At 37.2% G+C, this 25,812-nt stretch overlaps 2 protein-coding genes across 2 annotated transcripts in view; both read right to left on the bottom strand.

The window, feature by feature from the left end:
* LOC107588181 (serine/threonine-protein kinase MARK2-like) overlaps positions 1-17,231 on the bottom strand; it is a 56,611-nt gene extending 39,380 nt beyond the window's left edge. The window contains exon 1 of the mRNA XM_016276203.1: positions 16,212-17,231. Coding sequence (XP_016131689.1) covers positions 16,212-16,262 — 51 coding nt within the window. The 5' untranslated portion in view covers positions 16,263-17,231. The remainder of the gene's footprint in view (positions 1-16,211) is intronic.
* A 1,303-nt stretch (positions 17,232-18,534) lies between these two features.
* On the bottom strand, positions 18,535-24,778 carry LOC107588180 (actin-fragmin kinase-like). The gene is made up of 13 exons (XM_016276201.1): positions 24,540-24,778; positions 23,628-23,786; positions 23,472-23,544; positions 22,848-22,907; positions 22,496-22,763; positions 22,273-22,404; positions 21,027-21,214; positions 20,618-20,814; positions 20,394-20,485; positions 19,966-20,020; positions 19,666-19,763; positions 19,017-19,111; positions 18,535-18,935 (listed from the first exon to the last, which is right to left on the bottom strand). Exons 1-13 carry the CDS (start codon positions 24,599-24,601, stop codon positions 18,804-18,806), a joined length of 1,611 nt encoding a protein of 536 aa, XP_016131687.1. The 5' UTR covers positions 24,602-24,778; the 3' UTR covers positions 18,535-18,803.
* Between the last annotated feature and the right edge of the window lie 1,034 nt (positions 24,779-25,812).

Here is a 25,812-nt window from a genome sequence, read left to right as displayed (position 1 = left end):
GCTTTCACATGGAGCAGCATTAACTACACAGAGCCGTTGTTCACTGACGAGCTGCGCAAAAAATCGCGCAAATATGAACGTGGTTTTGCGCAGCTCATCAGTGAACAACGGCTCTGTGTAGTTAATGCTGCTCCATGTGAAAGCAAGCACGTGATGGAGATTTACCGCTGATTACAGAACCGGCTTTACTGCGCATTAAATATCGCATGCGATTTATCGTGCAGCCCTATAACATGTAGTTAAAATCGAAAGTTGCAACTGTGTTATTTAATGAGCTAACATGAACTAAGACTTGTATTTTTTAAACAAAGATTAATAACTTCTGTAGCAAATGTAGCTATTGCTCATTGTGAATGTTAATGCATTAACTAAGGTTAACTAATGAGGTCTTATTGTAAAGTGATACCTATTGGTCTTTATAGTTCTTTTGCACTTTAAACTGTGTAAAACTTTTAACTTTATAAATTTTTCTGTATTGCTTTATTGCATGTAAACGTTCAGTTATTTTTGTTATAAGAAAAATGTTATTAAACCTGTTATACTGTATTATGACAGCACTTTTTTGATAATACCGCATACCGTGATAAAAGCATTAGCAATTAATCGCAACATGAAAATTTGATACCGGCATATCCCTAGTCAGAACCAACCGTCTCTTTAGAAAGTAACTGCTTACGTCGACTGCAGACACCCCACGAGGATTTAAAACAGAACCAGAGAGTCTCAAAAGGGCTAATTTTTTGTATCTAGAACTATATCCTTTGGCATCAACCTTACTATTAAAGAATCATCTAGGACGAAGGTCAGTCTGGCTTAAATAAAATTCACATTTTTTGCTCTTTTTCTGGGTCTTTCCCTCACTCCATATCATCATCTATCTCTCCTTGTAATTACACCCTCCACAGACAGCAGTGAGGATAGAATAATGTTCTCCCTGACAACATGCTGTCTGTGCCGGAATCTTTTTTAGGTTTACTGGGAGTCCTGCTCACTTCAGCGTTGAACCTTAAATACCACCTTCTCCGGCAGCTCTGAGATCTCGAGTTTAGCTGACACTGGTTCAGCTCAGTAGGAAGCTCAGGACAGCTGATCAGACCCAAAAGCTGCTCTAAGTGCTTCATATAGCTACACGGCATAGAATTCTGTGACCGGACCTGACGTTTCTTGGTCTGGTTATGAGTTTCATCACTGATCTTTCCAATTTTACTCAGCGGTCTCTTTAAAAGAAAGATGGATGAGTGAACCAGAGGCCCCAGGAACCCTATAAACACAAATGCTGTAGTAGCTGTAAAGCATGCTCTCTTGTTCTGTTCAAAAACACACATGCACTTGCACACAATCCAGAATGCCTTTAAAGAAGCAGTCAGTCCCTGGGTCGTGATTGCAGCGTTGCCATAGAGATCTCTTGTTCGTCCTCATGCTATCTTCTCTTTTCTTTACCTTTCTAAAGGACAGCTCCCTTTCCTTCCTTCCTAGTATCTCTCTCTTTCCATTTCCCCCTTCTTACTTTTCTTCATCCTCTCTTTCTCGCTAGCTTTGGAGAAAGTGAAATTGAGCATAATATTCCAAGTACAGAGAGTGAAGCCCATCTCTGCCTAGAAAAAGAGAAACACTTTTTCAACAAACACACACACACACAGTTGCGGTCATACACGCCCAGAAAGCGACAGTCACGATGAAGAACTATAAATACTTCACCACCTACATATACACCATCTCTCCCTCTCTTTCTCTCACACACACACACACGTTTTTTCTACAAAATTCTGTTTTTGTGAACCTGACTCCCATAATTGGTTCTAACTACATACTAAACAAAAGCATACTATTTCTGGTAGTATATTTCAATGTTATGTTTATTAAAATTCTAGTAATTAAAACAAAACTTTTGAATGAGTAACTTTAAGTATTCATTGTAATATAAACATCCAGACAATTAAAGAGTCAAATTGAGCAACTATTGTTTCACTATCCAAACTGTTAAAGTCACGATGAAACAAAGTAGCAACAGATCTTTCTTTCTGTATTGTGATGTAACTGTGATGTAACATCTGAGTCTAACTGATAATCTAAAAAAATTGGGCCAGGCACTTTTATACTTTGGTTGCTGTTGCTTGGACTTTGGGCCAATTTACTCTTGGTCACTTCATGCATTTTCTTTGATTACATAGCTATCAGATTATGAAAAGGTGGACCAGGTGTAAATGCCCTCTGAAACGCATTTGAGATAGACTGCAATCCGACTGCACAAACCACTTCGAGAGGTGGTTTGAGACATTCCAGATGCAAAGGGATAAGTGTAAATGGATCTGGTTGTTGAAGCCACATATGTAAATTTTACTTGCTAAATTCTTTCACTAGTGCTAATGACGCTCTCTCATCTGTTGCAGTCAATGATTTTGAAATCAACTGATGATAAATAAAACGCAGTGCATTTCTGTTGCTGTCTGTGATGTGATCTCCGTTGAATTTGCATAATGAATTGTGGGGAGATGGGGTTTAAGTGGACTAAATGATTGGGGAAGTTTGGCATTAAAATATTTGAACATTAAAAATAAAACAAATTATAAAAAACATTAAAAATAACAAAAAGATGAATAGTGAATTTCTATTTCTTGTCAACTTTAACTTGTGATTCATTAAATGAACCAATTCAGAAGAGTTATTTATATATGAATCATGCTTCACTAGTCATGCTGTATGTTTGGTTATGCTTGCAGAGGGCAGCAATTATGTAATATAAAACGGCTTTGACCTGTTTTTCAGTTCCAGAAGAGGGTGGAATGAAAAAAGAAAGGAAGGACAGGAAAAAAAAAAGAAGAAGGAAACAAAGAATTGGCGGAAGGAATAATGAGCAAAGAATGAGATATAATGGCTTGTTTCCCCCCGAGCGGTATGGTTCAGTAGAGTACAGTACAGTACAGTACGATTTGAGCCAGTACACCCTGAGTACCCTTACTTGATAGGTGTGGTGTATGCCGGAAAGTAGCGATTGACGTCATTCTCGTGCAAAGAAAAAAGCACGACATAGTCTGTGTGTGTATATGTGTGTGAAACTATAAAATTATAAAATACACTGTTATATTTATTGTGTTTGCACACTCTGATGTAAACAAGTTTCACAAACATCACCATGTTTGGATGTTTCTCACATCAAACCAGTCCGATGAAACATACAAGAGAAGCACGGATGAACTGATGGATGGATGAATGACAGACAGGGCCTGCAGGTAATGCATGGGAATGTAAATCCCACACTGCCTCTATTTAAAACTAGAGTCTGGAGGCAGCCAAGGGCACAAACAGAGAGCAGATGGAGTGTCTCTCTCACACTCCCTCTTCTTCATCACACCTCTCCCCTCACTTCTCCAGCTTGTCCTATGTCAGGAAACTGTCAACAGTGAATAAATAATCCTGATATTAATATGCTCTCCCTCAATGAGCAGCAATTCCTCTGGGATGTAAAGCTCTACAGGGTGGCCGGCTCTTTCCGGAGCACTGCAGGGTGTGGTTAACGCCCTTCTGCCCTAATGGAGTGTAGCTATCAAACAAATGCACCTCTAGTGACCGTTTATTTGAGCTGAGCTTTAAAAACATGTACCGAGATAGACTGAGAGGAAAAAGAGAATGTGATACCAAAGGGAAACCTGCAGAGAGCTAAGAAAAAATTAAATATACAAAAACTATCAATAAAAACTAGGGGTGGAAGAAACGATTCTGAAAACTTCAGATACTGAAAGCACTTTTTGTTTATTGTTTGTAATGTTTCTCTTTGATCCCCTTTATTACTTTCAATTTCCTTGTATGTTTTGAAGCTATATTCAGTTAGTTAATTAGTCATTCCTGACATACAATTGTTTATTATCCATTTGTAACTATTATAGTACTTATAATTATTCAAGTCTTGTTTACAATTATACAAGAAAAAAAAAAAACGCAGATCAAGAATAGTTTTAGAATCAGACTGTGATTACAGGACCGGAATCGGACTGGATAGTGGATAGTGAGGTGCCTTAAACATTTAACATCATAGAGGTATAAAACAGTCACGCATGAATTCACCATATGAAACTAAAGCACTAATTAAAGACTAAAAAAGGTGCAGAGACACTAATAAATCAGTTCACAAAAAATAAGCATTGACTGTCATTTCCTTAGACACACACACACCCCTACATGACGTCAAGCTCCTGAAATCAGAGAGAAGGCATCGGCACTCCCTTCAGTCAACTTCACACCCAGTGCAACTGGAAAGGCCTGTTTACACTCACATACACACACAGCGTTTCAGACTCTGGACTTGATCTTAACACAGTGACTCCAAGCTCGCCGTTGTAAAAAATGCAAAGCCGTGTGTAAATGTGAGCCCTGTTCGAGCTGCTGAAGGTCAGGGAGCTAAACAGGGTTTATAGTCCGCAGTGTTCACGGTCTCATATTAAGCTCAATCTTCAGCCGCCCAACCTCATGTTCCCAAACTTTGCACTTTCTGACAGTATTCAAATTCCTCCCCCAAAAGGTAAATCTGGTCTCTTGTTTTTTTAGGGCCATTTCATTTGTTTGGGTGTGGCAGTTTCACAGATATGTCAATGGAAAAATTTATCCCAACTCAAAGGATGAGGTGATTGCCATCTTTGAATATTTCCTACAGTATTTACAATATTTCTACTGCCTTTCCCATCCTATATTTTACACAGCTAATAAAATGAATAAATAAACATTTAATACTGTGAGTATGAAAGAATAAATACTCAACTATTTTCAGTAAAACAAAGTACAATGCAACTTTTAAATTAGAATTAAGCAGAACAATATAGGCTAAGAAATAACCAACAATATGTGCGCAATTTAAAATGCTTTACATAACATTTGGTTTATTTCAATGCAGTATTCTACAGGTCAATACAAGTACCAGAGGTCAACCTAATGATGTCTACCCCAAAAATTAAGGTAGTGGGGGGAAAAAACATTTTACAAATATCTGGCTAATAGTTTGTGTAATCTATTATTACAGCGATAAAATAAATACACTGAATAAAACTACCACATAATGTACAACTGAAATTTGAACATTCATTACTAAAACAAACAGTGTTTAAACATGGGTTGTGTCATGGGCAGGTATGTTGTTGACGCCCACGTGACTGATTTATTACACATGCAATTGAGTTTACTCACCTGTTGCTCACTGATTGCAACCAACAGTTACACTGGAACAAAGCCTGCAAAAGAGGCTGTCCTTTCATGTCTTTGGGCACTTTCCCATTCAAGCTTTTTGTAACTTGATCATGAGGTTTGTTTGATTGGTGTGAAAGCTTCACCAGAGAGACTATTTAAAGGCAGCTTTGCTTCACTTTTGCTATGAAAAGAATACATTCAGGAAGTGAATCACTACTGATCATCTGTTTTATGAGAGTGCGGTATGTTACCCCATAAAAATCAATGTGGAAGAAATGCAATTTTTATTGGAGATATGGCTAAATTTTCTTTATAGCAAGTCACTTCACTCTGTGACAATTATAGTAGTTTTATATGTAGGCAAAGTACAGCTTCTATACACTTATAGAAAAAGACTAAAATCTCTAAAACTGTTTGCCAAGATGCTTCAATAACAAATATTCAATCAGCAATCAAATCTGCCAACAATGGCATCATAAAATTCAGGCCCAGCAAATGAGCATGTGCATTCAGTAAACAAACAGACAATACCTTTAGCAAAAAGGTAATCGTCTCTTTAAGTGAAAGGCAAGACTTTCTTTTCTAGAGTTGCCATATTGAGTATTATGTTTTCTCTCATTCATATTTCTACGAGGGGTCCGTCTCCTCCTCTTCATACTGCCTGTGATAAGGTCCGAGTATAACAAAGGAGATTTTATTTTCATCAAGTAACTTACAGGTCACTAGAACTGCTGATCAATCTCATCAATAATTTAGCAGCAACCCCCAATAATCACTTAAACCGTTCTCTTAGGAGCTTTTAAACTTCAATAGTTGGTGAGAGTGGTAAACTACAGCTCTAGCTTTCAGAAAGAAAGACATTTGTGAATTAATCGCATTTATAAATGAAAAAACCCTCACAATTTCAGCTCTATGAACTGTTACATCGATTGACTTCTAGCCTAATTCATTTGCTCATATCATTATGAATTATTTACAACATATCTGAGAAGAGCAAGACACTCTAATGTGGTCAGCTCACCGTATTGTGGGTCTTCTTTGCTGCCATATAAAGCTTCAGAACCTGAACGAGAGTCATTTCCACAGAGCTGATTACATGCTGATGTTCTGTCCAGTAATTTATCAGTAATGACAGTGAATCTAACGTCATGCCATCCACCCCTTGACATTTAACCACACCTAATCCCCTCAGAGTCTGAGAACATGTGGATGCAGTTCAATATCTTGTGGTGACTTTAAATAATGTAGAAACGTTTTTTTATTTTATTTCTTGACTTAGAGAACCAACCATTTGAGCTCACAAAGACTGACGATGAAAAACAAAGCAAGTTACTAAGATGGCACCCATGCTTTATGACCTGTTCTTTCACCTGCACTTTCCTATTCTTCTCTATGTCAATACTGGTCTTTGTTTGTGTATATAAAACATAGATAAAACTGAAACCAATTCAAAACAAGTGTGGGAAAGGATGTGTACAGAAACCACATCTAAAAGATGTTTTTATTTTCTTAAGTGATGATCAAGACAGGACTCATTACATATTTATGATATTGTAATCTATCAGAAATAAAACATTGAGAGCCTTGTTCCACTCCAGATGCAACAGTAATATAACAGAACTGCTGAAACGACAAGGTGATGCCATCTTGAAGAAGCATTTGCATACAATTCATAAATCCAGGAATTACTATAATCTGTCATTTGCCAGCCATCCTTACACATGACATGATGATGGATTGTCTATATCTAAGCATCTCAAAAGATTACATACCTGCAATGCTATCTAGATTTGACTGACTGGATAATATCAGGATTACTACTTTCACATACATAAACTGCTGGCATTTAAAAAAAAAAAATTTAATTCCAGTGAAAAGATTTGCCTAGTGGAACGAGAAGTGCTAATGGAGTAAATCATTGCAGTGGAAAACTGTGAGTCTTTGAGACTGATCAGACTGATCCAAACAAAGCACACCAGACTGAACAGCACAGAACACATTTCAAGGACTTCGCCAAGATGTGAGCTGTAAAACCCGGCAGGTGCAAAGACATTTCAGACAAAAAGATAATTTGTTAATTTTTGATATCACTCCAAAACAAAAGTTCAGTCATAAAACCTCAAAACAGTGACACCCCACCTTTCAGTACACATAGCTGGTTACCATGGTCAAAAGCTATCAAAACACCTCATCAATAGCTTCACAAAACTTTAAAATCAACATGAAACATCATTAGCAATGTGGCATATTTCCAAGTGACACAGATTCAAGATGGTGATCTATACTAGAATGAAGTCAGACTAAAGAATTTTCAAAACGATTTTGGAGCCCTCCTGAAACAATGCAGGCACCTGCTTTTGAGTAGCCTTTCTGATGGGATGTGGAAAATGAAGGTCAAGGTCATTTAATTGCAGCATGTGCTATTTACAATCTTTAAATTAAACTGTGTGACATCATATACTGTATATAGGCCTTATATCGACCATCCTGCTCTCATATCGGCATTGGCCAATATAAAAATCCATATAAAAAAAAAAACAGATCAAAACGTCTGCTAAATGAATAAATGTAAATGTAGAACCTTTATTACATGATTACTGCATTATCCAACAAATGCCTAAAACAAAGCCTAAACAGCTAAAATTATCTGCCACACACAGTTTAGGTGATGTCAGCTGAAAAGATATTTCAGAGACAGCAACTACATTTGGAACAACATAGGGCTGGGCGGTATATCGAGTTTGTACGATATATCGATATTTTCTTTATAAGCGATTCGATATGAGGCAAAACCGTTTATATCGATATACAGTAGTTTGATACGAGCGCATCTGAAAATACAGGACACAGACTGAGCTGCTGCGGTCAAAGTGCATGATCCAATTTGTTCTAAACATGTGACAAGCTTCATATTAAGGCCTTTAAAAACTGGTAAGACAGTTTATAGTTTCTTTTCGCATATTAGTTTAAGTGGCTCGCCCCTTCATATGCTCTGACAGAAAGCCTGCATGTGCCGCTGACAGAGACAGGCTACTCGCGCTGTTTAATGTGTTTGAGATGTGCTGTCTTCGTGAATGCATAACTTACATTTCACAGGTATATTCTCCATCTGTAAATGTTAGAAAGACATGGAAATATTTCCATTTTTCTGTCAGAAGTGCATGAACCTTCTGCTTTGGGATTCTTCGCTAAACTTCTCTGCTAGACTTCAGTGAACCGAATGAGCGCCGCCACGCGCATGCGCGCAAACAGACAGAGCTCAATTAAATAGAAGCGCAATAATTCGAACTAAAATATACATTTCGCTGAAATATTTATAGTTGGCCAATCAATGTGACAATTAGAATTTTATACTTACAAGTAAGCCTATTTTTATGATAGCACTGACTGTAAAGTGACTGTAATGGGGTAATCAAAATAGCCTAACACAACTCTGTGCTTTTGTTCTCATTTATTTTCATTTTTTAAATAGTGACTAAACACGACCCCTTTTAATACATGTTAACCAGGAGTCACTCTCATTTATAATCACGCCATCGTCTGATAAAATCTACATGCATCTACACTAAAGAGCGGCTATGCGGTTGTTTTGGCTATATTACTTTTTTTGTCTTATGCAGCGCACTGCCTGCATCTGAGTAACAAACTAAAAAAAAACAACAAACAAAAAAGTGCATGTGATATAAACATACGAACTACGCTAATATTTATAATTCCAAACAATCAGTAAGCGACAGGTGCTAGGAAACGCTGTTTTGTACTAATTTATTGACGAGTCGGCTGCGGTGCGGCCAACTGAATGCGCTGCTTCTCTGCCGCTCACTGCACAGAACAGACGCTGAGAGAGGTGACTTCTCAGGGAAAGTCAGACCTCGCGTTCGCTGGACAGCACTGGCGAAATCTTCCAACTGAACCATAGCTAAGGTTTATCCAAAAAAGTCGCTAGGTTTGTCAGTATGAATATTCTATGGGAAAAATCAGCTAAAAGGGTCTGAAAGTTGCTAAATCTAGTGCTAAAGTCGCGCTCCTATGTGTGAGACGCAGGGGGCGGTGGATATTTGTGGTGGTCAATGTGGATATTGTGAATGAGTTCTTCTGTGCCATCACGTTCTATTCTACAGCTTTAGTTTCTGAACTTTCACGCTTAGTAACACATACAGCTGTTCCCTCACCACAGTGCAACAGTGAAAAGGGACCCCTTTCAAACAGTGTCGCGTTCCGAACGTTGTTTATTTTTTAATAAGTATTAAATAGGTATTGCAGTATTTTAAAAATTCATATCATAACAAAAATAAACACCGCTCAATCTTCAGCCGCCCAACCTCATGTTCCCAAACTTTGCACTTTCTGACAGTATTCAAATTCCTCCCCCAAAAGGTAAATCTGGTCTCTTGTTTTTTTAGGGCCATTTCATTTGTTTGGGTGTGGCAGTTTCACAGATATGTCAATGGAAAAATTTATCCCAACTCAAAGGATGAGGTGATTGCCATCTTTGAATATTTCCTACAGTATTTACAATATTTCTACTGCCTTTCCCATCCTATATTTTACACAGCTAATAAAATGAATAAATAAACATTTAATACTGTGAGTATGAAAGAATAAATACTCAACTATTTTCAGTAAAACAAAGTACAATGCAACTTTTAAATTAGAATTAAGCAGAACAATATAGGCTAAGAAATAACCAACAATATGTGCGCAATTTAAAATGCTTTACATAACATTTGGTTTATTTCAATGCAGTATTCTACAGGTCAATACAAGTACCAGAGGTCAACCTAATGATGTCTACCCCAAAAATTAAGGTAGTGGGGGGAAAAAACATTTTACAAATATCTGGCTAATAGTTTGTGTAATCTATTATTACAGCGATAAAATAAATACACTGAATAAAACTACCACATAATGTACAACTGAAATTTGAACATTCATTACTAAAACAAACAGTGTTTAAACATGGGTTGTGTCATGGGCAGGTATGTTGTTGACGCCCACGTGACTGATTTATTACACATGCAATTGAGTTTACTCACCTGTTGCTCACTGATTGCAACCAACAGTTACACTGGAACAAAGCCTGCAAAAGAGGCTGTCCTTTCATGTCTTTGGGCACTTTCCCATTCAAGCTTTTTGTAACTTGATCATGAGGTTTGTTTGATTGGTGTGAAAGCTTCACCAGAGAGACTATTTAAAGGCAGCTTTGCTTCACTTTTGCTATGAAAAGAATACATTCAGGAAGTGAATCACTACTGATCATCTGTTTTATGAGAGTGCGGTATGTTACCCCATAAAAATCAATGTGGAAGAAATGCAATTTTTATTGGAGATATGGCTAAATTTTCTTTATAGCAAGTCACTTCACTCTGTGACAATTATAGTAGTTTTATATGTAGGCAAAGTACAGCTTCTATACACTTATAGAAAAAGACTAAAATCTCTAAAACTGTTTGCCAAGATGCTTCAATAACAAATATTCAATCAGCAATCAAATCTGCCAACAATGGCATCATAAAATTCAGGCCCAGCAAATGAGCATGTGCATTCAGTAAACAAACAGACAATACCTTTAGCAAAAAGGTAATCGTCTCTTTAAGTGAAAGGCAAGACTTTCTTTTCTAGAGTTGCCATATTGAGTATTATGTTTTCTCTCATTCATATTTCTACGAGGGGTCCGTCTCCTCCTCTTCATACTGCCTGTGATAAGGTCCGAGTATAACAAAGGAGATTTTATTTTCATCAAGTAACTTACAGGTCACTAGAACTGCTGATCAATCTCATCAATAATTTAGCAGCAACCCCCAATAATCACTTAAACCGTTCTCTTAGGAGCTTTTAAACTTCAATAGTTGGTGAGAGTGGTAAACTACAGCTCTAGCTTTCAGAAAGAAAGACATTTGTGAATTAATCGCATTTATAAATGAAAAAACCCTCACAATTTCAGCTCTATGAACTGTTACATCGATTGACTTCTAGCCTAATTCATTTGCTCATATCATTATGAATTATTTACAACATATCTGAGAAGAGCAAGACACTCTAATGTGGTCAGCTCACCGTATTGTGGGTCTTCTTTGCTGCCATATAAAGCTTCAGAACCTGAACGAGAGTCATTTCCACAGAGCTGATTACATGCTGATGTTCTGTCCAGTAATTTATCAGTAATGACAGTGAATCTAACGTCATGCCATCCACCCCTTGACATTTAACCACACCTAATCCCCTCAGAGTCTGAGAACATGTGGATGCAGTTCAATATCTTGTGGTGACTTTAAATAATGTAGAAACGTTTTTTTATTTTATTTCTTGACTTAGAGAACCAACCATTTGAGCTCACAAAGACTGACGATGAAAAACAAAGCAAGTTACTAAGATGGCACCCATGCTTTATGACCTGTTCTTTCACCTGCACTTTCCTATTCTTCTCTATGTCAATACTGGTCTTTGTTTGTGTATATAAAACATAGATAAAACTGAAACCAATTCAAAACAAGTGTGGGAAAGGATGTGTACAGAAACCACATCTAAAAGATGTTTTTATTTTCTTAAGTGATGATCAAGACAGGACTCATTACATATTTATGATATTGTAATCTATAAACATTGAATGACCGCATTGTATCTGAAACATTGAGAGCCTTGTTCCACTCCAGATGCAACAGTAATATAACAGAACTGCTGAAACGACAAGGTGATGCCATCTTGAAGAAGCATTTGCATACAATTCATAAATCCAGGAATTACTATAATCTGTCATTTGCCAGCCATCCTTACACATGACATGATGATGGATTGTCTATATCTAAGCATCTCAAAAGATTACATACCTGCAATGCTATCTAGATTTGACTGACTGGATAATATCAGGATTACTACTTTCACATACATAAACTGCTGGCATTTAAAAAAAAAAAATTTAATTCCAGTGAAAAGATTTGCCTAGTGGAACGAGAAGTGCTAATGGAGTAAATCATTGCAGTGGAAAACTGTGAGTCTTTGAGACTGATCAGACTGATCCAAACAAAGCACACCAGACTGAACAGCACAGAACACATTTCAAGGACTTCGCCAAGATGTGAGCTGTAAAACCCGGCAGGTGCAAAGACATTTCAGACAAAAAGATAATTTGTTAATTTTTGATATCACTCCAAAACAAAAGTTCAGTCATAAAACCTCAAAACAGTGACACCCCACCTTTCAGTACACATAGCTGGTTACCATGGTCAAAAGCTATCAAAACACCTCATCAATAGCTTCACAAAACTTTAAAATCAACATGAAACATCATTAGCAATGTGGCATATTTCCAAGTGACACAGATTCAAGATGGTGATCTATACTAGAATGAAGTCAGACTAAAGAATTTTCAAAACGATTTTGGAGCCCTCCTGAAACAATGCAGGCACCTGCTTTTGAGTAGCCTTTCTGATGGGATGTGGAAAATGAAGGTCAAGGTCATTTAATTGCAGCATGTGCTATTTACAATCTTTAAATTAAACTGTGTGACATCATATACTGTATATAGGCCTTATATCGACCATCCTGCTCTCATATCGGCATTGGCCAATATAAAAATCCATATAAAAAAAAAAACAGATCAAAACGTCTGCTAAATGAATAAATGTAAATGTAGAACCTTTATTACATGATTACTGCATTATCCAACAAATGCCTAAAACAAAGCCTAAACAGCTAAAATTATCTGCCACACACAGTTTAGGTGATGTCAGCTGAAAAGATATTTCAGAGACAGCAACTACATTTGGAACAACATAGGGCTGGGCGGTATATCGAGTTTGTACGATATATCGATATTTTCTTTATAAGCGATTCGATATGAGGCAAAACCGTTTATATCGATATACAGTAGTTTGATACGAGCGCATCTGAAAATACAGGACACAGACTGAGCTGCTGCGGTCAAAGTGCATGATCCAATTTGTTCTAAACATGTGACAAGCTTCATATTAAGGCCTTTAAAAACTGGTAAGACAGTTTATAGTTTCTTTTCGCATATTAGTTTAAGTGGCTCGCCCCTTCATATGCTCTGACAGAAAGCCTGCATGTGCCGCTGACAGAGACAGGCTACTCGCGCTGTTTAATGTGTTTGAGATGTGCTGTCTTCGTGAATGCATAACTTACATTTCACAGGTATATTCTCCATCTGTAAATGTTAGAAAGACATGGAAATATTTCCATTTTTCTGTCAGAAGTGCATGAACCTTCTGCTTTGGGATTCTTCGCTAAACTTCTCTGCTAGACTTCAGTGAACCGAATGAGCGCCGCCACGCGCATGCGCGCAAACAGACAGAGCTCAATTAAATAGAAGCGCAATAATTCGAACTAAAATATACATTTCGCTGAAATATTTATAGTTGGCCAATCAATGTGACAATTAGAATTTTATACTTACAAGTAAGCCTATTTTTATGATAGCACTGACTGTAAAGTGACTGTAATGGGGTAATCAAAATAGCCTAACACAACTCTGTGCTTTTGTTCTCATTTATTTTCATTTTTATTCAACGAAGTCAAACGCCACAAATAAATCAATGTATGGGAAACACTGGTAATGTATATCGAAATATCGGAAATGTGTTTAAAAATCATATCACCGTTATTGAAAAATATTATATCACGATACATATTGATATTGAAATATTGACCAGCCCTATTAGTAACACATACAACTGTTCCCTTTCAAACAGTGTCGTGTTCCGAACGTTGTTTAAGTGACATACATCGCTATTGCGGTATTTTAAAAATTAATATCATAACAAAAATAAACACCGGCATTCGGTATGAACCGGTATACCACCCAGCACTAGAAGGACCTCTCTCTAAATCTGTGTTAGTGGGGTCTGGGATTTCAGGGATCTGTAACACAAGCCTGTGGTGTCAGGTCACAGTATCAGCAAGGTGACACACTGAGTTACTGAGGACAAGGAAACCCTGTGTTAACACTTATTGGGGTGGTGTGCTTTTCAGATGCCATAAAGCTGGAGAACAGAGTCACAGGCCGAACACGCCTCAATTCAGGCTGAACATGAAGGTCTACGAAAAGTTCTACGGGAAAAAAAACTAAACAAGTGTTTGTGTGATCCATGTATATTAAAATGATGAAACAGCAGAGTGAGTGACAGATAAAAGTCCCAAAGATGCAAAACCTGGTCATAAATATAAAGTCATAAATATAAACACACTGTTCTGAGGCCAATCTTTTTTATGCAAAGCATCCTTCCCTGTGCCTGAACCACCTCAATGGAGAATAATGCAAAATAATAACACATTTTCATATCTCTCCTCCTACATAGCAGGCTGAAACTCACCCACGACCTCACTAGTATGATTAGCACCAATGATTCACACCTCACACTCTTCCTCTGCTAAAACAGACACACTCTGAAGAAGAGGTTAGAGATCTTGGAGAGGGCATCCGGAGAGCTGAACAAGGATATAAAGTCCTTCGCTTTTCATTAAGCCACTTAACGGAAAACACACATGTTTGTGCTGCCTGTATTGTATGAAGCTCAGTCAGCATTAGTCACACTGGCATGAGTTATTAATGAGCACTGAATCTGTCCTCTTCCTCCTCCTCACGCTGGATGGATCAATTTTCCATCCTCTGGCACTCGCACCGCAATCTGTGCCTTATCACATTGAGAGGGGCAAGGCTGGGTATTCTCACTGCCTGTGGTCCAAATTAAACGTACTAACTGTTGACTGATTTCCCCTATAGACTAGTGGTTCTCAACCGGTTTGAACATTTGAATTCCTGTCCCTTTTTTTTTTTTTTTTTTACAGAAATTAGAAGTGCCCATAGATTAAAATAAGTAACTAAAATAATAATAATAATAATAAAAAAAAATAAACTATTGAATTCCATATGCTTGGGGGTAATTTAAAATAAAAATGTAGTTTTTTTTAAATAAAGTCATTTGTCATCATTGGAAGTCTGTTTTTTTTATTTATTTATAGAAATCATCAGTGTCCACCTATTAAAAAAAGTAACTTAAATAATTATAATTAATTTAAATAATTAATTTGTTGAGTTCCAGAAGTTTGGGGGTGATTTAAAATACATTTTTAGTTTAGCTTATTAAAGCATGTTTTGTTTTAAAAGTCATCATGTTTTATTTTAAAAGTCAGTTTGCTTTATTAATTTACAGAAATTATAAGTGTCCACAGATTAAAATAAGAAAAATGATAATTAAAATGAAAATAAATAAATTGTTGAATTCCAGAAGTTAAGGGGTGAATTAAAATAAGACATATCTTGCATGTTTAAAGGTTTTAGCTTATTTTTAAGCTTTTGTTTGATTTCAAATCATATTAAGTCATTTTGAGGCCTCCTTTGGAAGTATGTTTTTTTTTAATAGATATTAGCAGTGTCCACATATTAAAGTAAGTAATTAAAATAATATGTAAACTCAAAATAATTTCAATTGTTGAACTGTAGAAGTTTAGGGGTGAATTACAATAAGAAATATCTTGATATTTTAGAGCTTATTTTATAAAATGTTTAAATCATCTTGGGGCCCCCTTGGATGTTTGCTTGAGGCTCCCCAGTGGGCCCTGGCCCTTTAGTTGAGAACCACTGCTACAGATGGGTCTAAACTGCTTGTTAACTCATCAGCACTGACAGACCCACTGTTACTGATATACCAAAGGACACTGATTATTAATATGAGGCATATAGGATATTCAGTTTATCCACTGAACAAAATGACTCACAGTAAAGACAAGGTTAAATCAGCCATAAAAGACACTAGATTTACAACATCTACAGTGAGGAACATGAAAGTAGCCTTGACAAGCCGTTCAATTAACAGTTAAGGAAAGTCACGTTGTGTCAGTGAAACTCTTCCTGAACCAACTTCTTTTTTTATTTTTTCTTCCAGTTACCTGTCTTTTAGTCTAACAAGCTTGAGTGAAATAAAGCTCAACAGAAAAGCAAGCATGACTCATTCCCAACAATAAAAACACATTCATACGCATTAGTTTCAGTGCGGTCAGTGTGAAGATATATGTCTCACCTGGCTGGATGAATTCTCAATAACACCTGCTCCTTGCGGCCGGGTTGACATTTTCGCCCAGGGATTCTCAAAAACAGGGCCACAGGGGGAAATATAAATGGAAAAGTGTTTTCAGTGGTTGACAAGCATTTATAAGTTTGTCGTTAGAGGCTACTCGTCTGTTCTGACAGAAATAATCAGTGTTGCTAGCTAGCCTGAACTAGCCACGCAGACAGAGATCAACAAGTTGAAGCCCAACATCAGTCCATATGTGGAGATAAAATAACTTAAGAAGTCTCCAGTTGAAAATAAAGAACAGGTCCTTGAGGAGGATTTATGAAGGGCTTTAAGTCTTCTCGGGGAGATGGAGCTCACTTACAACTTATATTTGCTTCCCAACCGAATAAGCGAGAGTTTAAAAACCATTCATACCCTCCCAGGTCTGAAAATGACAGTCATGGGGAATGAGCACACGAAAAGGGTCTCTCTGCGAGCGATATTAAGTGCTAGGCCAACCAAAAATCACAATTTTACCGACCTTCAAAAACAAGTGTCAACAAAAGGTGAAAATACCTCAACCGCCAGTTTGAGATAAACGAAAACAAGCGTCGCTTGACTAAACACGGTTGTGAAGAAAATCAACCATGAGGGCTAATAATGAAGGACTAGCAAACGTAAGCTGGGTTTAAAAAAAAAATCATCAATCCCGAGAAACCCTCATGATCCAAGAAACCGTCTTCCGCCACTCTCTGGATCCCGGTGACAAACGGTTCTTGAATGAAAGGAAACGTCTGATGGCTCGCGTCCAAAGACAATCATCCAGTCAGGTAGTAAAATCCATGGTTGGCTTCGGGGCTGCGGTGAAACGGGTTTCAGTGGAGGCGGATCGATGTCGTACTGCGGCCGAGCTGCTCAAACGCTCGTGTCGGATACCGGAACAAGCGCGAGAGGCAACATGGCCGATCTCCGGAGCGAGCGGAGGGGGCTGAACGGGGAGGGGCGGCGACGGATACTCTAGGCGTCAGACGGTGCTCGCATACTGCGGTATTCGCGGCCGTAACGGCGACTGTAGACGTGGGTGACATCATGCGGTCGTTGTTACCGTGGAGATGTTGAAATTGAGCAGATGCCTGGACACAGGAAACAGCATCTGTGTGCCTGACCTGCTGGCTGCTGTGTGATTGAATGGGAAGTGTCAAGGCATTTGACTTTTCAAAGAACGTTTAATTTTGAACAGGTTTGCCGCAACAGTATTACAGTATACAGCTAAAAATTTTAATTTACATCCATTTAAAATCAAACAAACAAAAAAAATCTTCTCTCTAGTCTAAAACTAGGCATGTGATACAAAACAGACACCACAAAGCTTTCATAGATCAAATCCGAGTTCCTAAGGGATGTGTGAATCACAAAATGACCCTCCATCTTTGACAGACAAAAGAATCATTCAACACAATTGAAAACCTGTCATTGTTTACTCACCCTTATGTAAATCCATAAACAAACTGTTAATTTTTGTGGAGCATAAAAGGAGACATTTAAAAGCACTTGTGCACTACATTTAGTGTTTTCTAAAGCCATACAAAAGCTTTTTTGGAGAAACAAAAGGACATCCGAGGTATTCAACAAAAAAAACACCAACTTCCCCTCCATCAAAGTTCTTAAATCAGGATTAGTGTCATGATGTTAAAAAAAATCTGAAACTAAAAAGCTACCGTGGAGATTTTTTTAGGTCTGTTTGTCACAAAAAAATATATTTTATGGCTTTAGAATAAATGCAATATAGCACACAACACATGCAGACTTCCTTGAATTTGGCAATCATGGTCACTATGGACTGTAGTCAATAATAGTTTGATGATTAACTATAGATAAAACAATAACAGTTTGATGAACTCGTCATGTTCTTTAGGAAACATTCTGCTCGTAATGATTTATAATATTAGGCTTGTATGGGATCAGATTCCCATCTAAAATATGGCAGTCACGGATAAAAAAAAAAACAAGCGTAAAAACAAAATCGAAGGGAAAAAAAACAGCATAAGCATACAAAAAATAAAAATGTGCAGAAAATGTCTGAGAGCACAAAACCAGAGAAGTATAACCAAGGAAAACGATTTTGTGTGCAATTCGGATAATTTTGCATTAATATTTCAGTTTTTTGCAATATGATTTTAAATGCGTTTAAACTTTTGATTGATGCTTAATTTTTCAGATTTACACTTATTTTTCTATCCGTGACCATTGTTTGCTATACTGAAAACTTTGCTTTCATTTTTAAGTCTTGTTCAATATATTTTTACATTTTGTTTTCACGCTTGTTATTTTTTTATCTGTGACAACAATACTTTAGACGGGAATCTGATCCCATAGACTTGTATCACAAATGCTTAGCACATCCTCCATAACATCATGGAGAGTTACTTTGAAAGATCTGTGCATAAATGAATGCTTATAAATGATGACAATGCAAATACCTGAGTGAATGTGTAATAGACCTCTTTAAATAAACAATCATCAATCCACACACACACAAAAAACTAAATCTGAAACACCACAACATAAAACGAATATAAAAAAAATGCATGTAAAACCAAATCCTGATGCAAGTGTTTAGTCTCTTAGCTCCTGTACTTGCATAGTGAAAAGGTCAGAGAAGAAGCTCCCTTCGTTGTCACCGCCACCAAAAACCAGAAGTGTTTGTGGGGCTGACTCTGGAAGTTTCTCTTGCTCATTCATAGAACCCTGTAAAACAAAGACAATTATTATGAATAATGAACTGAAGCCACTTGCTGAACTTCATTATTTGAATTTGAATATTTTTACCTGTTTGCATGTGGTGGGCATGGTAATGATGGAATGTCCAGCTCGGGGTACAGAATTGAGCTGGGGAAGCATCAGAGATGACCAGCAACTAGTGTCTGAAGAGAGAAAAAATAAATAAATACAAAAAGTATATATAAACATTATTTATTCCAGTTTAAATACAATCTTAAAATCTGTCAACAGCATTTATGGCATGACAGCATCAAAGTATGGGGTCAGTAAGACTTTTTACAAGAAGAAAATAATTTTATTCAAGGCATTTACATGTAAATGAAGACATTTACAATGTTATAAAATTTTGTATGTTTGAATAAATGCTGTTAACTTTCTATTTATCAATCTTGATTAAAAAAAAAATTAATCGTTTCCACTAGATCAGCATATTAGAATGATTTCTGAAGGATCATGTGACACTGAAGACTACAGTAATGGCTGCAAAAAAATCTAGAATAAATTAATTTCAAAATATTAAAACAGACAAACTCATTGTAAATTCTAATATTTTACTATATTTCTGTTTTACTGTATTTTTTTATCAAATGAATGCAACTTGTATAAGATTTTCAACTGCATAAAAATCTTACCGACCCCAGACTTTTGAAAAGTAGTGTACTGGCAACAGAACTGGGGCATAAAACCTTAGTCTCACCTGTGTTGAAGATGAATGCATCACTCAGTGCGTTGTTTCCATTGTAGCCCCCATAGATCAGGAAGCTGCAGTCTGAAAGAACTGCACAGCCATGCCAGCTGTGATAAAGTAAGGGTCAGAGGTCAAATACTCAATACATCTAGGTTGATCAAGATGTGCCCAATCATGTGACCATTATAAGACAACTGACTGAATTTCAATTAAACATTTAATTTGCAGTAGAGAGCATGTTTTTAAAGAACATAAACTGTTCTTAGTCTTTATTTACTCCAAGAATGAATTGTGTCACATTTTAAATACCTTCTGGGAGAAGGGGCTGTTCCACTTGTCTTCACTGCAGAAAACTCCATCAAGCCTGAAATAGGTTGTGACGTGATATTTTAAGCTTTTTAAAAGAGCACCTTCAGTAATTAATGTGTGAAAACAGTATGAGTCATACCAGATATTAAATATGCAGAAAAATCTACAAAGATCTATGGAAGTATAACAGTTTCAAACAGGACCAAAATTTTTTTTTTTTTAAGTGTCGGGGAAAAAAAAAAAAAAAAAGGATAAATCTAACAGACTTCCTCAATCAACAGTAATAAAATGACTTTTATTAGTGGTGAAACATGTCCTTCCAGTGGCTGTTTAACCATTATGTTATTGCTTATTTTCCCCAATAAGAAACTAACTGAATTAAAAATCAAATAAGTCTTGAAAAGTGTGACAATTCTTGCAGTATTTACCGAGGTCTAGCATGAACATGTCATTGAAGCACACAGGGGTGTCCCATCCGCCAAACACAAAGATCCTCCCCTGCATCACACATGCTGAGTGCCTGCACAAACAAATCAAAAATAAAATACTCATCTGCCACATGCACAGCTGAAAACAGTTTTGAAGCATCACTATCAGTCATGCAATTAATGAAATCATGCAACTTTGAATAAAAAGACATGAGTTGTCCTACCCAGAGCGTGGCGCAGGCTTCTCTCCATTCACAATAGGTTGATACCAGATGGCCATATCAGGGTTAAAGATGTAGATGGAGTCACTGCAGCCGTCTGGTTCTGGGTGTGGGCGAGGAAACACTCCTCCAAACACAAAGAGCTCTCCTCGGAACATGCTGCAGCTGTGGTAGGCCAGAGGAGGCACTTTTCCCTGCGCCTAAAAGGGTAAATGAAATTCAAATGAGCTTTTTAGTATATTCAATATCTACTAGCTAAAACTATTACACCTGGATTTACTATGACTACAACAAGATATATGTAACACAAAAACAAATCTTTTGTGCCTAGTCATGTGTTACAGCAATACTGTATAGTTCCGAGTGTTTTAAAGGTTTTCGTTGTTAATCTTAGAATCAACTGCAGACTAACCTCAACCAAAGTCCAACGCCAGGTTTGTGTGTCTAGGATGTGAACATCATTAAACCATTTCTTATGCTTCGAGCCGCCAAACACAAAAATACGCTTGGACTCTGGGTCATAGGTCGCTGTGTGACCAATGCGGGCCTCAGGGGTGGGTCCTTCTGCAAGGGTTTCAGCAGGTACCCAAGAAAGATCCTCTGAAAAACATTAAGAGCAGAGTTACAGCTACCAAATAAAAACATTTAATAATATATTACAATCTATTGTAGGAAGGGATGCAGTGATTAACCAATTTCACTATTAACCACACTTTAAAATGTCACAGTTAATTAACTGTAGAGGCTCCGCTACACCGAGAGTTTCTGTTGCACGGAACGGAACTGTTGCAACTTGCGCAAAACGAAAACAAAGTTACACCGGCTTAAAGTGCTGTGCTTATCAGAGACACAGAGGCTAAAACACACACTAGATTAACTATGACAGAGGACCAAACAGCGAAGCTTCATTTCCTCCAAATAAATGCCTGTAGTCGATAATGTGGGAGCATTTTGGGTACACCAAACATTGAAATATTTCCATTAAAAAAGTTGCTGCTAAAGGAGCGTATTATGTAAGGGATAATGCACGGCTAGCTGTGCATTAAATTATTTTAATTAACAAAATAATAGACATGATTTTCTCAAGCAACATGTAAAATTAGATGAATTATTAAAATTAATACGTATTGATGACAATAACAGTTCAGTTAATTCCTATCATTAGTACCAGTTTCCCCTGAGGGATAAATAAAGGTAATATTAGACTTATATTAATAATAATAATCTTCATTAAGATTGTGATTTATTATCCCCGTTATAGTATTATTTATGTTTAAGTCAAAAACCAACAAGATATTTTTTTTCACCATGTTTCCAAGTCCTCTACTTCAGGTACAAAAGAAATGTAGAAAGAATGCACAAATTCCAAAGGGAGAGATGGACTTTTGTTTGCTTTTATTATTATTTTGTGCTGTATTATTTGGTTACTGTGTTATTTCGGTTTCAAAAGGCAGCAATAAACAACACTTTAAAATCTGAAGAGTGTTCATGTGATTTTATACATTAGTAGTGTTGTGAAATTAATAAATGCATAATAATCGTGGTAATTGTGAAACCGTGATTATTCCTCAGACTCTAATCGTACCAACAAAATCTATAATCGCTGCATGCCAAATTTACTGACATGATGAGACCAAAACATAATGTGAAATGCTTACCTGTGCACAGTTTCCAAATGGGGTCTTTGCAGAACTGCATTCTGGCACCTTGTCCTCCAATCAAAATGGCTGTCTGAGGATCAATGGGACAGAGAGTTTGACCCCAGCGACCTGACGGCTTGTCCAGTGGAGCTGAAAAAGTCACAGTGTTAAACATACAATGACTACCATATCACATAATTCATATGCTCCACACATGTAAGCAATGAGAACATTCACTCACCAGTCTGTGAGGGGGTTTTGGCCTGCTTGCCTTTAGCTTTATGGCTCTGAGAACTGGAAGCTGCAGTCTGTTGCTCCTGTTGTGAGAACAGACGTGTCTGACCTCCACGATGATCGTTCTTGCTCCGTCTTTGAGGTGTTACCTTTTCAGAGGCATTAGGACAGATGTTCTCCTTGCCTCTACCTTCATTCATTTCTTCTTCCTCCTCTCCCTGAGACCGCTTTCTCTTGCCTGGACACTCTCTTAATGCAGGTACTGTGGGGTTGCACTGGAAACATTGAATTGAGAGAAGACATTGCAGGTAAGTACAGGCAAATACACAGTGAATCCAACTCGGGCAGGTTCAACTCACCTCTGGAGTGCATTCCATCTGTGGAAGAGTCAGCCCCAGATCCAAAAACTCTGTAGTACCCTTTGGAAAACAGGATCATGGGTCAGTTACTGTATGCATAGGTCCAAAGACTTCACACAGAATGTAATACATTTTATTTCTTATACATCATGGATAACTTGATTAGGCTTTCAGCAAAGATTGTAGCATCTTTGACCGGAAATTTTCCCTTAAAGTCGCGATGAAATGGAAATAGTGACAGATCTTCCATTTTGTGACGTACATTCAAGTGAAATGGATGATTGACGAGGACTTGGTTCTATCCATTGACTGACTGACAGATCTGAATGCGAGCATGAGGTCGACTGTAAGAAAGGAGTGGGATTTAAGCGGCCTAAATGACTGAAGAAGACTGCCGTACATCACCAGAAAGAAATTTGGCATGTTCACCAGAAGATCAAGTCATGACATGGATGAATGGTTCCCAAATAGATCAACAACATACTTTAGGCTTTTAAAAACTGATGAATTTCCATTTCATGCCGACTTTAAAATCAGCACAGAAAATGTCATAAAAAGTCTTCAGATTTCATGTGAGATTTGTTGTGTAACACAAAATGAGACTGAGCTTGTACAGTCTCTTACCCCAATGAGTTTTACATTTAAGGTTGCTCCACTGGACCAGACACCATCCTCACCAGATTCCCATGACAGACATCTGAGAAGAGAAACGTTTAGTAAGGGATTCAAAGGTTACGATTAAATCATACTGAACTGATTTAACGTAAACAGTAATCGTACTTATTGAATGGTGTTAGTTTTCCCATATTAATGGGTATGTTTCTCTCATCAGCAAGTTCCACAGAGACTGAATCTCGCTTTCCCCAGTCTCCTCTGGTGAAGAGAACCATCAGCTGGACACTAGGCTGGATCTCAATTGAGCTCTGCCAGCCATCACGCCTTTTGTGGGAAATACATGATGAAGAATACAATCCCCTCATACATAGAACACAGGTTTAACGTATGTGACCCTGGACCACAAAACCAGTCTTAAGTCGCTGGGGTATATTTGTAGCAATAGCCAAAAAAATATTGTCTGGGTCAAAATTATATATTTTTTTTATGCCAAAAATCATTAGGATATTAAGTAAAGATCATGTTCCATCAAGATATTTAGTAAATTTTCTACTGTAAATATATTAAAACTTAATTTTTTATTAGTAATATGCATTGTGTAAGAACTTCATCTGGACAACTTTAAAAGCGATTTTCCTCAATATTTTGATTTTTTTTTTGCACCCTCAGATTCCAGATTTTCAAATAGTTGTATCTCAGCCAAATATTGTCCTATCCTAACAACCATACATCAATGGAAAGCTGATTTATTTCAGCTTCGTATAAAAAATTGAGCCTTATGACTGGTTTTGTGGTCCAGGGTCACAAACAGAGAAGTTACAGTACTGTTGATACTGTGTGCACATCTCGGTTAGTCGCAAGAACTTCACGAGGCGGGAGACAGAAAGCCTGTATTGCACTATCAAGACTGCTTAAAAATATTAAAACATATGAAGCTACCTGAATATATTTCGTGCATTAAACTAACTGAGTCATTGTAAGCGTGCACAGCATACGTTGCATTAAAAAAAATATTAAATAGACAGCCAAATGCACACAACGCATTTCCAATCATGTTTGTATCTCAGTGAATTTTACCTCAAAATCTGCTGTGGTGGTTCATCTACTCCAAATATGGCATAAACACCAAAGTCCTCCATTGAAACGCCTTTAGGTTGACACTCTCCACCAGAACAAATGCAAAAAAAGTTAATTAGTCAAACTCCGATAGACAGAGCTCTATCTCCCGCCAACAAAGCGCAATGAATATAAAACTCGCGCCACCGCCACGACGTTTCATTCACGAAGCGCAGTGATTGGATGAGTGGGCGGGAACGCAATGGTGTCGACCAATCCTATCGAAAAAGCAAACTGTTTTCTTCTTCTTCTTCTTTTGGAGTTTTATGGCGGTTGGCAAACAAACGATAGGTGCATTCCCGCCACCTACTGGGCTGGAGTGTGGACCATTGATGGAATAGGAAGAACAAAAAAATATATATATAATAATAATAACAATACATTTATATAATAATAATAATAGAAAAAATATATATTTTTAATTCTTCTAAATCCTGTTAAAGAGATCTAATTTTTAAAAGAATGTCATTAAAGCATAATGATTCAAGGGGGGAAGTCGTGGCCTAATGGTTAGAGAGTCAGACTCGTAACCCAAAGGTTGCAGGTTTGAGTCTCGTACCAGCAGGGATTGTAGGTGGGGGGAGTGAATGTACAGCAAGGCACCAAACCCCATTAGTGCATGCTCTACTGTTTCAGGTAATCCACACAGACTACAGTTCCCAGACTCATGCTTATTCATTTTATATAGAGAAGAATTTAAAGCAGTATGGCCAATGCAAGTCTGGTAATAATTGTATCTTCTCTTCTACTACCAAAATTAACTCTTTCAACCCCAACTTGATTTTGAATATGATAAAGATGTCTTCCTCTCTCTTCCTTATTCCAAACTTCTTGCCATCTCATTTTTATTGCTGTTCTAATTTTAACCTTAACTTCTTCTTTGCTTAGTGGTATAATATTTCTATATGTGATAATTTCAGTGCCTGTTTTGCTAAATGATCCGCAACCTCATTTCCATCCACTCCCACGTGTGCTGGAACCCACAGGAAACATATCTTAATTCCTATCTTATTCACTCTATACATACATAAAAGAATTTCATACAAAATGTCTTGTCTTGAAGATCTTCCACTGATAAGACCTGATAATGCAGAGAATGAATCTGAACATATCACCGCATTCATTGGCCGAGTATCCTCCATCCACCTGATAGCTAATAATATAGCAAACTGTTTTCCTCAGAGCTGTAGAGAAAAACTGTTTTCCTCTTGTTGCAATGTTGATTGACAAGTAA

Source organism: Sinocyclocheilus grahami, unplaced genomic scaffold (genome assembly GCF_001515645.1).
Source record: "Sinocyclocheilus grahami isolate Dianchi unplaced genomic scaffold, SAMN03320097.WGS_v1.1 scaffold99.1, whole genome shotgun sequence".
NCBI classification, from domain to species: domain Eukaryota; kingdom Metazoa; phylum Chordata; class Actinopteri; order Cypriniformes; family Cyprinidae; genus Sinocyclocheilus; species Sinocyclocheilus grahami.
This window is presented reverse-complemented; position numbering and strand designations above follow the sequence as displayed.